Genomic DNA, 16,752 nt, shown 5'->3' with positions numbered 1-16,752 from the left:
ATTAGCTCGCCGGTGGCGCCTTGAGTTTAACTGCCTAACGTACCGTCGTTTCAACAAGTTTGTATTTTTCTTCAAATATGTCCTAGGTCCTCGCATAACTTATTTGATTCCTAAAATGCGACTGTGTGTTTGTATGCGACTGTTTGTTTCCTAAATAAATTAAAAAAAAAATGGCGATGGTAACTTTTACATCTTAATTTATTTGGCTCCGTTTGGTGTTTTTGGATGATGATGCAATATTACTGCAAGCTTGTTTATTTGATGTTTTTCGTAAGCTTAACGACTGATAAAATTCCCGTACAATGCCGCCTTTTCAGCGTCTAAAAATTCATTAATCTCGGACGACCTCAAAGGCGGCTTAGTCTAAACCTTATCGGCTCGGCTCCCACTTATAACGTTAAAGACTGATGAGAGCGATTCGTCATGCTCCTCTCTCTGACCTACATGTGGAGGGTCCTGGCCCTGGCATAGTATAGGGACAACGACAGAAAACTATCTGCAACCACTTGGGATTTTCTCAAGGTTCAAATCTTGGACGTATCAACTACTTCTCCCTACGAGCGGTGCGTGTATCGTCAACTGTTTTTTGCGCGCATACGCTTGAAAATAGAATACTTTATACAATTCTGCTTTGGTCCTGGGGGTCATCCATTAATTACATCACACGTTTAGGGGGAGGGAGGGGTCAAGAAAATGTGACATATTGTGACATGGGGGAGGGGGGAGACACAAACTTTGTAACGTCACTTTAACTTCATCAGTAACCGAAAATTTATTTAAATTATTTTATTCGCTGTACATTTAAATAACAAGTTTTTAAAACGATAATCGTTTTTATTCGTTTAATTTTCCTTCCTATACTGGAGTCAGTTATGTAACGCTGCCATACATGACCCAAAAAATTTTTATTAAGCTATGAGCTTCATCACATCTGATATTTGAGTAATTCTAAGCATTTCTAGCCTGAAGTGGGGGGGAGGGTGGGGTACAAAGACGGCCGCCATCCGTCATCTTTAAAAAAAATCTACTCTGATCCTGGTGGGTACTATGGCAAGTTTGGTATCATTTTCGTATAAACCAAAGACGTAGAATTCATTGCTGATATTTGTTTTTTCAATTTCATAGTAATTTTACAAGAAAAACGTAAAAAGGTGAAAAATTTGGTTGGACATTTTTGCTACGCGGAGCCGAAACTACAAAAGATAGAAAGTTGAAATTTGCACACTAGATTACATTTATAAAGTGTACAAGAGATAAGAAGCGATTTTGAGAAATTCAACCCCTAAGGGGGTTAAAAAGGGGATGAAAGTTTGTATGGGGTTCAAGTTTTATTTTAAGCTAGGAATTTGAAACTTCGTAAAACGATATATTATTAAAATACAAGAAAATTAATTTCAGCGTTTTTGAAAATTCATCCCCTAAGGTGGTGAAAAAGGAGTTGAAAGTTTGTATGGATATCAAAAAAAATTTCGAACGCGGGACTTGAATCTTTGTATTTGGGGATATTATTAAAAGACAGGAAAAGTAATTTCAGCGTTTTGTAAAATTCATCCCCTAACAGGGTTAAAAAGGGGTTGAAAGTTTGAATCCATTACAAATCCGAGTAGACACACATTTCTTATTGCCTCCCAGGCTTGAAATGCTTAGAATTACTCAAGGAACATATGTGATGAAGCTCATAGCTTAATAAAAAAATTTTGGGTCAACTTTATAACTGCTTCCGCTACTAAGCACTTTTGGGTTATAAAATTACTAATTTTTTTTTTTTTAATTATGAATGGGCTTACTCATGGCCACAGACTAGCCGAGGCGTAGACGTGGCCTACGATGGAGCGAGCTCGCCCAGAAGGTGCCTGTTCACTCTTGATTTGAAGGTTCAAATATCGTCAAAATATTTTGATAAAATATTAATGATACTTAGGTACTTACTTAATTCGATTTGGCGATTTCGTAAAAAAAATGTGACGTCACACTAGGGGGGGAGGGGTTTGCCAAATGTGACCAAGTGTGACAAGGAGGGGGGGAGGGGTCAAAAAACCTAGAAATTCGTGTGACGTAATTAATGGATGACCCCCTGGCTCCAATCGCGCAGATTTTTTGCCAGTCTGTCACATGTCGCCATTAGTGGCCCAGCGTGTGACCCCTATAAGAAATGTATTGGTATTTTATTGTTTCGTTTCTCAAGTTGACATGTGAGGGGAGTAAAGTTGCACGTTGATTTTTTATGGAGATTCGACCACACAGAAAGCCATGCATTTATTTGAAATATGTTTACTATTGTACTTGTTAGAAAGACAAATACTTTTATATCATAAAAAATAAAAATATTAAACAAATGCAAATGAAGGATTTAGATATTCCTATGTTATGTTGAATTGCATTCGTGTCTTTACTTTTTTCTGATTATAAATCAAATCATTTTTTGCATTGCCTTGCCTCTTGCCTCTGTTTATTATACAATTCCGAGCACACTTCCTTTATCATAATAACAATCTTAACAAAATACGGTCCAACAATGAATATTGATAGCGCGTGCTCGGCCGTATAATGGAACTTTTTTGCGCCATCTTCTATAAACTCTTTTCGCGTCAAGCTTCTTTTTATTACATTGATTAATGACTGTTCCATTAAGGATGAGCTCCGATCGCTCCGAAACGTAAAAGCTTTGCACTTGATGATTAAATTCTTATTAAATTACCGTCACATCTTTCTTTTTCGCCTTGTTTCGGTACCGATTAATCATGGAAACGTTAATATTGAAAGTTGTTGAAAATTGAGTGTAGCAGCTTTCATTTTCGCATCGTTGTTGCGTTGGCGAGTTGTTGTAAAATAGCACGCAACTTCTAATTAGATTCGTAGAATGTGATAATATGAAAGTTGTACTGAAGTTAACAGTGAGATAATGATTTCGCTTCGGAGCGAGTACAATCGGGACTGAGTCAACAAATAACAAACATTGATTATTTCTCTCTTACATACTGTTATACTGTTGTTATACTGTTCCACCTTTGGGGTGGCCAGGAGGCGCCGTAAGCCTTCAATAAGAAGTGCATATACTTGGAAAAAATCGACCTATGCCGCTATGGCCCGGTGGCCGAATAGCACAGGCACCTGCCGCGATAGCAGAGGACGCTGGTTCGATCCCAGCCTGGGGCACTGGAGGCCTTGGTCACTTTTTCTTAGTATATGACATTTATTTCAGTTTATCAGTTATGTCTGTTTACCACGCCTACATTATTACTTGTGCTGTACCGTTACTGGTCTGAATTTGAACACATTAAAAACAATTTTACGGTTTGTATGAGCTAAAAGCTTTTTTCTTTTACCATTTCAACAAATTATTGTGTTCAAGATAAATTTGATGACATTTTAATGTTGGTCTTATCTCGAGCATTTAGTGAGCTTTACTGTCAGGGTTGTGGCCTTCAAGTGAGTAATTTAATTAACTGTTTCCTTTTTAAATTATAATAAAGATATAATAAATCTTACTCAATATACACCCGCATATTTTCTGTTACAAATTTACTTTTGCAATGATTACTAATATGTTAGTCTCGACGTCATTTGTAACTTCGAGATCTTCATCCCTCGTATCTGAGCCCAAGTCACGTTCGACTTGTTGCCTCCCTGTCACACTTACGTACGAATTTAAAAGTGCGACAGGGAGGCAACAAGTCGAACGTAATTCGCGGTAGGCCCTCTGAGTGAATGAGCTGACGTTGGCATACGGAATTTATACGATGGCAACATTGTTCAGTTCATTTATACCGGCATTTACGACTTCCCCATTTCAGTAAAAGTACAGTAAAAGTATACGTCGTAGTGTGTTATGCGACGTTTACAAACAAATATTTATTAAGTAAATGTAAAAAAAGTTCTCATCATTCATATATTTTCATACATCGTTACACGTACAGTCACCTGCGATAATATGTTACACAACGAAGGCCGCAAAAATATCTGAAACGATCTTATTTGTAGAGCCCTAAGAGTGTGTCACATATATTTGCGGCCTTCGAATAGTACCTAACATATTATTGCAGATGACTGTACTATTTAAGATACTGAAGTGGCATGTGGACTGTGAGTTACGTTATTTCGGCATTGCTGCTACATTTGTAGTTATCCAAAATTTTAACGGTATACCGATTTAGGATAATATTGACTAAATGTCATTTACGACTAGGAATAAGATAACTAAGATAAGTATTGAAACTGGCAAAATATGAAGGTATTATTTTGATCAATAAACCAGTTACTGTGCCTACAAAATTAGAAATGCGCAGACAGGTTCCGTCAACTCTACTTACCTGCATATAACCACCACGCACTAACATTGTGTTTGACGAAACAACCTCTAGGTACATATAAGTTCAGTATCTATAGAATATATCTGTGTCCCTAGTGAAAAAAGGTATAAGTCTCGAGCAGCGCGGTTGTAAATGGGTATAAGTTCCAAGTAACACCTATGCCTTTTTACTCCTAAGCTGCGTGAGACTTGTACCCTTTTTCACTAGGGCCGCAGATATGTAGTACATAAACAAAGACTATTAGTACAGTGATCGCACCTGCGCTCATTTGCGTAAGTTCCGCCAACACGTAACTAGATTTGCCCTTACATTAGTATTCCCGATCGCTGACACGACCCGCATCGTTTGCCTAAGTCAACAAGGCGTTGTTGGCCCAACCTGAGGCGCATCCTAATGTCTGTAGACCTCTGTAGACAGTTACAATCGCTCTCCTGGAAACTTATGATAATTGGAATCAATAATATTGATATGTATGTTGTTACAGATAGCTTTATCGATTCAATGTTATATCGATTCGAAGATTTAATTTTGTATTGTTCACGGTTATTACGATACGGACGAGAGCACGTACTTCTTAAGAAGGCTTACCCCGCGATTTCGTCGCGTCACTACAAGTACCTACATGCGGCCCACACCAATTTTGGTGTATAGCATAGCAGTAGTAGTTGTCGCGCACCGCTACGGAATGGACGCTTACTCGCGCTTACGCCACCTTGCGGTCATATCTGTCTTAATAGACGCGTTTTGTCAGAGAGGGAACCTTCTGTACCTAGTTCTGTATCTCTAGTTTGGTAAATATCTAACTAGGCATTGTATTACATTAACTGATAACCATTATAATCACGAGTTAGTATCGGATTTGTCAATGGATAATCCTATTCGATCTACATTTTAAAGTGTAACACAGTAGTAAAGGCAAATTTAAGACTTAAGATTACGATGCGATAAAACCGATAAACTTTATAACGGCTGCTTTATATGGTCAGATACTTAAGCTCGGGTTTCAGTACTAAAAAAAATTATACAGCCGACAGTGGTTAGTTTTTGTGCCCTTGGCCTTGCCCGTGTTTTTGCGCGAAGTTTTTTATTGACTCCTAAGCTTATAGTTGGGATGGGTGAAGTACTCTTAAGTTTATTACACTGTTTGTCAGAGCTCTTAAACTTGTTTAGTTTAATGGTTTTATTAATATTGTTTAATAACACTGTTTTTATCGCGATTTCTGATATATCATTTATTCACTGTGTACCTACTTTTAAACTAAGCAACTGAGCAGTACTTAAAGTATAGGAGGCTTGATAGGATGTTAGGCGCTGGGCGACCTCTAGAACCAATTTACTATACTTTTTAAATGGAAATGAATTAACGAAGCGTGAATTTATTTTTATTGTGCACATATAGGCCAATTACTTCTGCGCCTAAACCAATAAGAGTCGTAAATAAAAATAATGCGAGGTAGTCGGAAGTTGCTAGCACACTGTGGCTTTTGCGGTCCTGCGGCGCGCGCCGAATACAAATGGTTTGTTATGTTTGGACCACTTCTGAACTAACAATACTGGCTTTTCCTCCCTTTTTTACACAAACGTTATGACGTGACATTTTTACAACTATACAGCCTGGCAAAAAAGAGTAGAAATCAATAAGTGGCCACAGTGTTGCCACTTTTTAATTTCTACTCTTTTTTGCCAGGCTGTACGAGTAACGAAGAGTTTGTACTTTGTTTAGCAGATTGCAACTAGAAGTTTCACTTTAATTGGCAATTTCTCAATGAATTAGTAAACAGATTAGCATAATCATGATTTCTGATTTTAATTGTTAGTAAATATCTACGCATATTTCATTAAACACCTGGAAGAGAATTGTAACTGGTGCAGCAGTTATTTCTGGTGCTTCTAAAATAGTATTATAAGTGATTTCCTTTTAACAACTAAATTCAAACATATAAACACCTTATTATTCAAGTAAACGTGCTTTTTCCTCATATTTAACTATTTGAATCTAATTAAAATCCATGCCTAAGTGAACACGAAAATTACTTCCTCAAAAAGTGTTAGTTACTTACATTTTTTTTTTGCAAAAAAATAATCCGTAACGATTAATAATTGCCACAAAACACGTGCAACAATATACCGTCTAAACTGCAATTCATAATTTCTTTATTATGCAAATTACATAATCTATCTTTTGTACAAATTCATACAATGGACACCCTCCGGGTTGATTTTATTTTATCTATACGTTTCAAATATGGATTTGGATGTAAACAGTTCCTTTATTTGTAAAGTATGGACAAAAAATAAGCCTTAATATTTACGTACTTGTCAACCCATTTCATCAGAAAGTTGTTAAGAAAAGAAGTAACGTGTCACTTGGTACAGAAACTTAGTAAGTATAATACATATTTATATCTTATACCTTTAAACTAAACGAGCAATTCTTGTATATATATTTATTTATACTTAGGTACCTATATTTCAGGGATCTCGGAAACGGTTCTAATGACTTCGATTGAATGAAAATCGATCTAGCTAGGTCTTATCTCTGGGAAAACGCGCATTTTTGAGTTTTTATATGTTTTCAGAGCAAAGCACGGTTTCCCAGATATTACAAAATAAACTTAGTTACAGGTTATTTTGGCCATGTCATCACATCAAGGGGAGATGATGGCCATGCAGTTGAAAAAAAAAGAATTATTTTAAAGACCCCTGACATAAATCGAAATTACCCTACATAACCTTGTTAGACTGCACAGGTGTTCTGTAATAAAAAAAAACAATAATAACGAAAAAGGATTGTAGTCGAGTCAGGCACGTATTAATAATCCATTACGGCTAGTTGTTTCCGGTTTCGGAACTGTGTTTATTGTCTATGGAGCTTCAATAAAACCTTTTGTTCAAACAGCCGAAGAGGAAGCGAGGTGTAAAGAATTTGAATTTGAGGCGACAGTGTCGGAGTGCTTAAAATTTGCAACGGTTTTTATGCGCCACTCAGATCATTTTAAAGTTGAATGCTTGATTGCAGGAAAAGTTATAAAAACACTATTTTATTGCAACACTCGGAATCTACTACAACATTGTCGTGTTTAACTTTTTTTTGCGTACCCAGTCGTAATAATGACGAACTTTAAATTTCTTCCGTTCTGTTGATCTATTTTTTCTTGTCAAGAGTTTTATGAATTAACTAAATATGATTATGACTTGTGATAGTGATAGCCTCTTCTATCACAAGCCATCAACAAAGTCTTTTAGCAGAATCATTGTGGTCTCTTGACCCAATTACCTATTGAATTCAAACGTAAAATAGAATGACAGTCCTTTTCTTAGTTTATTCGCTAAGAGTAAAACCAGTCGCTGCTCCGGCGCACGTGCGTTTGGTTCCTTGGGTTGGTTGCGCAAGCCCTGATTCACTTCAATGTTGACATTCCAGCCTGAGAACCGAGCCTTTAGTTGACTATTGTCTGTATAATAAGTATAGGTAGCCGAGTTGTAGCTACACGACTGATTGCTGGTTGGTTTACGGTTAGTTGGTATAGCCAGTGGTGAGAAAAAATTGTGTGTGAATTTTTTAAAGACCCGTGTGCGTGTCAAACAGATGTTGAAAAATAAAATTTGTGTCTATATCATGTGCAATAAAAATGTTCATTGCGCTATAGGGTTGGAACTTGGAACACTTGATATTTTTATCTAATGAGATATGTATCTTCATAAAGCTCCGATGATTCAAAAGGCTCAAAATGCAAATTTAATTACAAAATGCCTCAAATTTCAACTGATATAACAAAATGCTCTGTAATTTCACTTAGTTAAGTAGCTATACCAAATTATAGGGAATGTAATAGAAGAGTTATGAACAACATTATTAATTACATACTTGATGTTCATTGGAATACTTTTCAATAAATTCTTAGACTTTCGCGGTAAAAACAAATATCCGTTATCCCACTTCTCCATAATAATGCAATTTAACAAGCACGTGCTTAATTGTGAAGGCCAGCTTGTTAATTGCTATAATAATACCGATTGCCGGTAAAAGTCTAATTATACTAAACCACCTGCGCTGCGCAAACGCACCTTCCAGACAGATGATCGGGACAAACTCGCTTAGCGAAAATACAACATAAAGAAACCGATTTAGTACGACCTTAAGCTTCATAACCAGTATGTGTAATGAGAGGTCACTCTTTAACTGGTGCATCCGAAGTAAACGCACGCTTGCAGTAAGATGCCATTGGAATAATAAGTCCAGGTAGTTAGGCAGTTCCAAATTTAAATGATATCCGTTTGTCCTTTTTCATTTTTTTATTAACAGGGTTGGCTTTGCCAGGCCTTTGCCCAGCAGTGGGACTCTCCTACAGGCTAATTAAAAAAAAATTGACAGGGTTGACTAAAAGAGATAGCACGTAAATTTAACTTTCGATTTTTATCGCGTTTAAACTTTAAACACCTTGTACCTAATTTGAATTTTGGTAACCTGTTACAGTGTAGGTATGTTATTTAAACAGGAGGATCTAAAGTGTTAAAGCCATTATAAAGTAATGAACTAGAACAACAATGGACTTGAGTTAGGTTAAGTAACATTGATGTTTACTAATGTGAGTAAACAAGATAAAGTCTGCGCACTTTTGTATTTGTTTACTCGTTCTTTATTTTATGCATGTACTTACTGAATACAGTTTGTATAACGTTTTTAAAAATAATAAACTAAAATGTTTATACTGATATTTAGGTAGGTATCTTGTGGATTCTGTTCGTACAACAATATAATAACAGGTGATTACTTATATTTATTTCATTTATATGGAGAAATCTGCGTGTTTCTATTCATGAGTCTGGTTAGGAACTAAAAAGGAATCCATTTAATAATAATACTATATTACGCGCAGAAAAACTAATTAAATAAACTATTAAAAATGATTATTGGCTGTAATAACATTGATAATGATTATATAGCTTATTAAACGAGGCACTTGCTTCGTCTATTCAGTCAAGGCCAGGTGTCATTACAATTGCTTGCTAAACGAGTCAAAGGCAAAGATATACCAGTTTAAAAAACCTTACATTACGATAGGAGGTGTACTAAGTATCTATCTGAAGATCAAGTTATACTAGTCAAATCAAGAACTTGACTCGCCTCTCGATCTCGCCCGCTCTGCAAATTCTGTACTGCAATGGCCCGTTGACTTGTGAATTTATTGCCGAAACCAGTCACGTCTCACTGTAATTGTGTTCGAATAGATATTCGTGTTCAAATGACATTATTCTCTGTGCGACAGGCAAATAGTACACATACAAAAGACAAATGTAATTTTTAACCTCCGATGTCGCATGTTTACCGACTTGCAATCTGCAGTAAAATAAAATTATAGACAAGTTACTGCACATTGAATCGATTGATAGGACCATAATAAACACGTCATAGTGTGCCTTTATTAATAACATTATTGATAGTGTATGTTACTCTTATGATCTATTTATTCTTCTGAGTGTTTTTATAATGATAAAATTAAATTATTGATCAAGAAGTATGCATGTTCGAGATTGCAAATTTGGATTGCAATGAAAACGAAATGAATGTAATGAATGAACCTACATAACTGTAAACTGAAATTTGCTGTTATTAAATTCGTTGTCATTAAATTCGAGATTTCTGCAATAAAACTAAATAAACCCATAAAAAGCAAACAGAGTGGTCCAAGGCAAGTAAAAAAGGCTGTGACTAAGTAACTCATAGAATGGCGCGTCCCTAATCGATATTAGATAATCCGACACTTTGGACACGCTCTTACGCTCTAACGTTACATTGACGGCTTCTATTACCGCTCTAGTGGAAAAAACATCGTATTTTATTATGTTTGTAACACTTTTCCAGAGAAAAGAAAAGCATTTGGGTCAATCAACCTTCGGAAGTTGTTATTCTGTACAGAGTGTACAGTAACGCGGGAGACAATGTTAAAATAGTTTCTAAAGAAACCTTTTCAATGCACACCAGGCTATAATATTAGACTTTAGAGCATAGCCCGTAAATAAATTGGATTGACAAAGTTTGACATAATTACAATTTACGACTTTTCTTATGGATTTGGGTAAATAATTGTTTTCTGTGTTATTCTTTTGCGTTAGCTTTAGTTAAAAGTCAACATGTATGGAATTACTAAACCTTTATTTATTTATTCATTCATATGTGATGTGGGTAATACAAATAAATATAAAAAAATCTATAATCATACTAAAATTGTTCATACATTAATCATTCACATTTATTGCAATTATCCATTATAGGTTTTCAAAGTGAACGGCCAACGCCCGATTATACATGGGTAAATCGTTGAATAACGACTAATGATCACTTTCGACATTTATCATACCAATATAAGAACATAAGACTCGAACAATAGTACAATAATAAGGGGTCATCCATTAATTACATCACACGTTTAGGGGGAGGGAGGGGGTCAAGAAAATGTGACATATTGTGACATGGGGGAGGGGGGAGACACAAACTTTGTGACGTCACTTTAACTTCATCAGTAACCGAAAATTTATTTAAATTATTTTATTCGCTGTACATTTAAATAACAAGTTTTTAAAACGATAATCGTTTTTATTCGTTTAATTTTCTTTCCTATGCAGTTTTGGGTTATAAAATTACTAATATTTATATCGTCAAAAATATTTTGATAAAATATTAATAATACTTAGGTACTTACCTAATTCGATTTGGCGATTTCGTAGAAAAAATGTGACGTCACACTAGGGGGGGAGGGGTTTGCCAAATGTGACCAAGTGTGACAAGGAGGGGGGAGGGGTCAAAAAACCTAGAAATTCGTGTGACGTAATTAATGGATGACCCCTAACGTGAAACAGATAGCGTTAATGTTTACATTAGACTTCAAAGTCTTGCCTTCTTTTTATACACACCACTTGTCAAGACAATAGTACGACGTTCCCATTCGTTATAAAAGAAATTTATCTTTAGCATTCCGCTTAGCAAATCCACATTGTATCTTGTTCCCATGCCATAAAATCTGGTTTCAAATACACATGTGCATATACCTAATGAGCACACCAATACACCTTACACATTCATCATCAGAACAAATCTTTACACTATAACTATAACGAAACGAATCTCTATTGAATTTGGTAATTATGTAAGTAGCCTAATGGTTGCGTAATAGTGGTGTATGTAACGTTGTTACGCGTGAGTGGAGCGGGGCATGCAAAATTGACCGCGTCCGCCGGACAGAGCGGCGGCGAAATTTGTTAGCGGCTTCTTAGACGAGTACCTACTACAAAACACTTAAACTGACCATTAATAGGCCTTGTCCCGTTGCATTAAGGTTGATAGATGGGTAATTACTTTGTCGACGAATGATAGGGGCAAATGCCGTACTTGTGGACACTGTCGGTATTTAAAGAACTATACTAACGATGGACTACCGTCGTAAACTTAAAAATCATTTATGAACAAAATAAGGTCAAAATCTGGAAAATGTCCACAAGTAGAGCACTTGCCCCTACTTTCAAAATAACGTTAGCATTAAAAGCTCTGTGCTTGTTGATCAGGTTGTATTAGATGCTACTTGACAAAATAGACCGCGGGTTCATTTTGTAGCACGTAATAAATCCTAGTTTCTGAGTTTGCTTTCAGAATCCTCATCACTAAAATAAAAACTTTTCCGACTGAAGTCGATACACGTTTTATTTGCAATATTAAATCTAGTTTTTAACTCTTCACTGCAGTGCAGACTGCAGTTTGGGAAAATCGAGCCGCAATTTTATCAAAATACAAAAGTTCTTTCTTTCATGCTGACGTTTGCAACATATCCATTTTAATCAGATTGATTCCGAATAAGCAATTAAGAACGTATTTAGTTGGTTTACAAAGATAATTGAATTTCCGTAAAAAGATATAGCGGGTCAAGGTGAGAAAACAAATGAGTTTCCAGTTTAATCTGAATGCAATTGGCAACAATGGGTGATATAGGACGCCAAGTTTAGCATGACTATTACCTGATGCTGTTCTACTTTAGATTATGCACAAATTAAGTATATTACTTCTATTCTGATATACATATGTGTGACTTTCTGCTTCGTTTTGCAATAAATATTATTGGTCTGATCGCCAAAAACTCTTTCGTAAGTACTTGATGTTTACTACGTCTATTTTACAGAATGATATTGCGGAACACGAATACCTGTTAACCTAAATTGAACCCTATTGTGCGATGGATTCTTCATTCAAACCGGGACTTAGCAACTATAGTTGACAAACATGCATTCATAACATTTATTGACGTGTCACGGACTCGCAATTAGTCTTCATATTAATCAGTTTATAACTAGGCCATTTTCATTAGTAGAGATAAAACAACTCTGGAAATAACTACAAGGTTTTGATTATCAGCGTGTAACACCGTTGTTTCTTCTTTGCAGACAAAAATGTAGATGTGAAAAAAGTTTAACCTACAGTTGGGACGATGTCAGTTGACCAGGCTTCCCCTCTTGTGCCCATCAAGCCACAAGTGTCTCTGCAGAACAGTGCGCTGATTAAAAACAGTCATAACAGGAGCAGTTTCTGTGGAGCGATTCCGTCGCCGACAAACGGCAATGGGACGTTCAAAACTTTCGCCGTGAACCGTAAGAGTTGGAGCGGGAACGTGACGATTCCACTCCAACAGTTCAGTCCCGACACCCAAACCCCCCAGCTCGGGACCTTCCGTTCCGGCACGGGGACGTTCCCGAGGAACAGGGAGCGGAACAATAACGGCTCCAACGGAATATTAACACCTAACGGGAACTCGGTGCAGACGTTTAGAGGAAATGAAGTGCGGAGGAGCGGATGTACTAACGGCCGGCGCTACGCTGAGATCGGAAACTGGAGTAAAAGGTTAGTACGGAAACTTGTCCTGTCATTGATTAATTCATCTTTTGTTTTTCGTGAGTTTTCAGCGGAAAACCCAATGGCTGTTGCACGAATTTATAAGCCATATAATTTTTTTTTAAATTCAGGCTAATGAGTTGATCTTAACGCTTCAAGTCGAAAGCAATTAAAAATCCTATTTATTGTTTATTCCTGCTAAGGAACGGGATCCACTTAAGTCGTCCGTATCTCCTGATAAATACCTAATAGACATTTTCAAGTTAAAAACAAATATGATATTATTACGGATCCTATAAACTACGTCTTCGGTCCTGTTGCCATTTCCAAACAGACCAGAGTAAATTACTTTAAGTAATTTATGTAGCAGTTTCAAAATTGTTATTATGAAAGTAATAAAAGTTTTATTACTACCTATCCCTTACAACTACCAAGTGAAAAGCGTTTTATTAGATTTAAACAAATAGCGTCCCCCAGGTAAATAAAGTAGCTAAGCGTAGCTTGTTCCGCCAACTTTTACTAGGGCCTATTCATTTTCTCCTTTTTTCATCCCGAGTAATTCTGTAACAAGTTTTTCCAATTTCACTCTCGTCCCTTTCATTTCCTCCCTCTTGGCGTGTCTCGGCTCCTTAATATTACTTTTATTAGCTGAAAACGTTTAACAAACATTGGTTTTGAAATCTAATAAGGATTGAATTTTATTTCAATAAAGGTTTAGATTACTCTCGAATGCAATTTAGATCGAGAAAGTGTATTAGTATGATTGTTTTTCAAATGGTCTTGGTTCATCACTTCTGATTTCATTTGAAAGAGAAAACTGATTGATTTCAATGCGTTCCATTTCGCCTGCTTCATTTTACGCGACGCGATCGGAGATGGCGGAAGAATTATTGAGATGTTTACCGCAAGTTTTTATCTAATCGTAATCTTCATTATGTTTAATTCGCGGCGTGTCGGAACTTTGGCCATAATTCTTGCTCACTCAATTTGGGGCAGACTACGTCGCTCGATAAGGCCCCAAGGCCTTAGTATTAGACCGTTTTGCCGCAGTAGACTTCTATGATCAGTACCTTATATTTATTTACCTAAGTTTCACAATTTAATGGTCCGGTAGATTAGTCACGGATTTGGCTTCTTCGAGATTGAAAGATTTATGTTATAAAATCGTAGCATTGAACCTACGCCCGAGGGTTAGGTTGCGTCCAGTTTACAATTTAAGAAATACGTTTTAATATTTACTGAGGTGTTCCTTGGAATCCAATAGGACGATTTAATTCACGGCACTGCAGCACATACTAATACTAGTAAACTCAAGCCACAAAATGTCTAAACTAGCCTACTGGATACTCCAATCCTTGTTTTACTGTGCTTCCAGGCCATTTTATTGGGGGTTTATCGCGACATGATGCGTCGTCACTGGCACTGATGTTATCGCTCTGCTATTTAGCAGTATCCTTTAGCGTAGTCGTTCATTTACTTTGTGGACTTCGTTTGCTTCTTTATCTCTTATTCGGTTGTTTGTTAATTGCGTTTCCTTTAGCAAACGTTTGTATTTCGAACGTTTTATATTATTTTTCACTGTAGGTACAGTTTCACGTGACATTGACTCAGAGCTTCGCCACAACCAATAATCAAAATATTGACATAAGTACAAATCTTGCGCGAACATTCAATAAGAATTTTCTCCACTTCAAATAATTGCATTTATTCAAATATATTTTTTTTTAATTACAAAATTTGGTAACACAATATTGATTTATTATCTTTCAAAATAACTCTAATTGAATTGGAATGCAACAGGCCATAAGTTGCTATCCACGTAAAATAAGCAGATCTCCATTTCTATCCAGCTTATAACGTACTAACATGGTATATCTATTCTATTAACATGTTACAAAGTTAAATTACAATACTTAAAGTCTTCTAATTGAAATTCATCGCACTCACGCATAATCCGGCCAAGCAAGGTTATTTCTCAGCCATTGTCTCGTGTTGAAGATAATTTGGCAACGCTTTGCATAAAAGGGAAATCCACTTTTTATCGCAGGTTCAATGACTAAATTGTGGTTTTAGATCTAGTGTTTCATAAAAAAAAATCTGTACTTTTTGAAGACTGATTTTTTTTAGCTGCAATTACCAGTATTAGTAACATAACATATAAAAGTGTAATTATATATTTATTATTTATTTATTTTCAAACAGCGGGGCCTAACGCTAGGACATGGGAAAAAAAAACCGGGCAAGTGCGAGTCGGACTCACGCACGAAGGGTTCCGTACCATAATGCAAAAAGAAAAACAAAAAAAAAGCAAAAAGAAAACGGTCACCCATCCAAGCACTGACCACTCCCGACGTTGCTTAACTTTGGTCAAAAATCACGTTTGTTGTATGGGAGCCCCATTTAAATCTTTATTTTATTCTGTTTTTAGTATTTGTTGTTATAGCGGCAACAGAAATACATCATCTGTGAAAATTTCAACTGTCTAGCTATCACGGTTCGTGAGATACAGCCTGGTGACAGACGGACGGACGGACGGACGGACAGCGAAGTCTTAGTAATAGGGTCCCGTTTTACCCTTTGGGTACGGAACCCTAATATGTCAATACACACAAAATCATATTTTAGAAATACACAAATCGACCTAGCCCCACGGTAAGCGCAATAAGGCTTGAAGTATCAATACTAAACGATGATAAATAGTATGACAGGCCAAGACTACCAAGAAAGGCTTGTTCGTTTAAAACATAAAATCAGTCTCCCTCACAAGCGGGTAATAAATAAAAAAAATCGGTAGATTACTTTATACAAGTAATTAGGCTACGGAAAGTTAAAATTTTCTAGGTGATTTCATTGTTTACTCTATGATGATGGTCATAGACAGAAACCGCAATTGTGTTTAATAATACTGACACGAATTGCTACCAACAACTCATAAGCGCATTTCGCAACCGCGTGACTCATGACATGACCGATGGTCGAACCCAATAGAGATCCGTATGTATGCAAAACCGAGGCAATGACCTAATTCTGTAGTGTATTTTGAGCTTTCGTGATATTTCAAACCTGAAATAATGCCGATACCGGTGTTTAACAGGTTTTATGTTATCTCGCGTTTTTCAAATATTATAATTATAATTATAATTTTGGTGAAGGTTGTTAGTTTCTTTACTAGACTGAGATTTAAATCTGATCCTAAAAATAATTATTTTATCTAAACCTTGTTTTTATAAAGAGTATTTAGTGAAAAAAACCGGCCAAGTGCGAGTCGGACTCGCGTTCCAAGGGTTCCGTATTTTACTCAATTTTTAACAATGTATTTTTTATATATGTGAAACGCGAGTGAATTGCCATTAAAAAAACCCGTAGGGGTCTGATCAAAAACTAAGTAATTAGTCCGACTCACGCTTGACTACATATTTCTAATAGGTTTTCCTGTCATCTATAGATAAAGACTTATGTTATGTATTTTTTTCAAAATTTTAGACCCAGTAGTTTTGGAGATAAAGGGGGGGAATGGTAATTTTTTGCCTATTTTCTTGAATTACTAAACTGTTTATTCTTAAA

General features: G+C 36.1%; 1 protein-coding gene across 8 annotated transcripts in view; it reads left to right on the top strand.

Annotated features, from left to right (window-relative positions):
- The window catches only part of LOC134671400 (protein sprint), a 282,803-nt gene that overhangs the window by 128,556 nt on the left and 137,495 nt on the right, over positions 1–16,752 (top strand). For 6 of the 8 annotated variants that reach the window (XM_063529243.1, XM_063529247.1, XM_063529250.1 and 3 more), the window contains exon 2: positions 12,744–13,197. The exons of the other annotated variants lie outside the window; for them this stretch is intronic. In XM_063529243.1, coding sequence (XP_063385313.1) covers positions 12,788–13,197 — 410 coding nt within the window. In that variant the 5' untranslated portion in view covers positions 12,744–12,787. The remainder of the gene's footprint in view (positions 1–12,743; positions 13,198–16,752) is intronic. 8 annotated transcript variants of the gene reach the window in all.

This window comes from Cydia fagiglandana, chromosome 15 (genome assembly GCF_963556715.1).
Source record: "Cydia fagiglandana chromosome 15, ilCydFagi1.1, whole genome shotgun sequence".
In the NCBI taxonomy this organism is placed as follows: Eukaryota; Metazoa; Arthropoda; class Insecta; order Lepidoptera; family Tortricidae; genus Cydia; species Cydia fagiglandana.
This window is presented reverse-complemented; position numbering and strand designations above follow the sequence as displayed.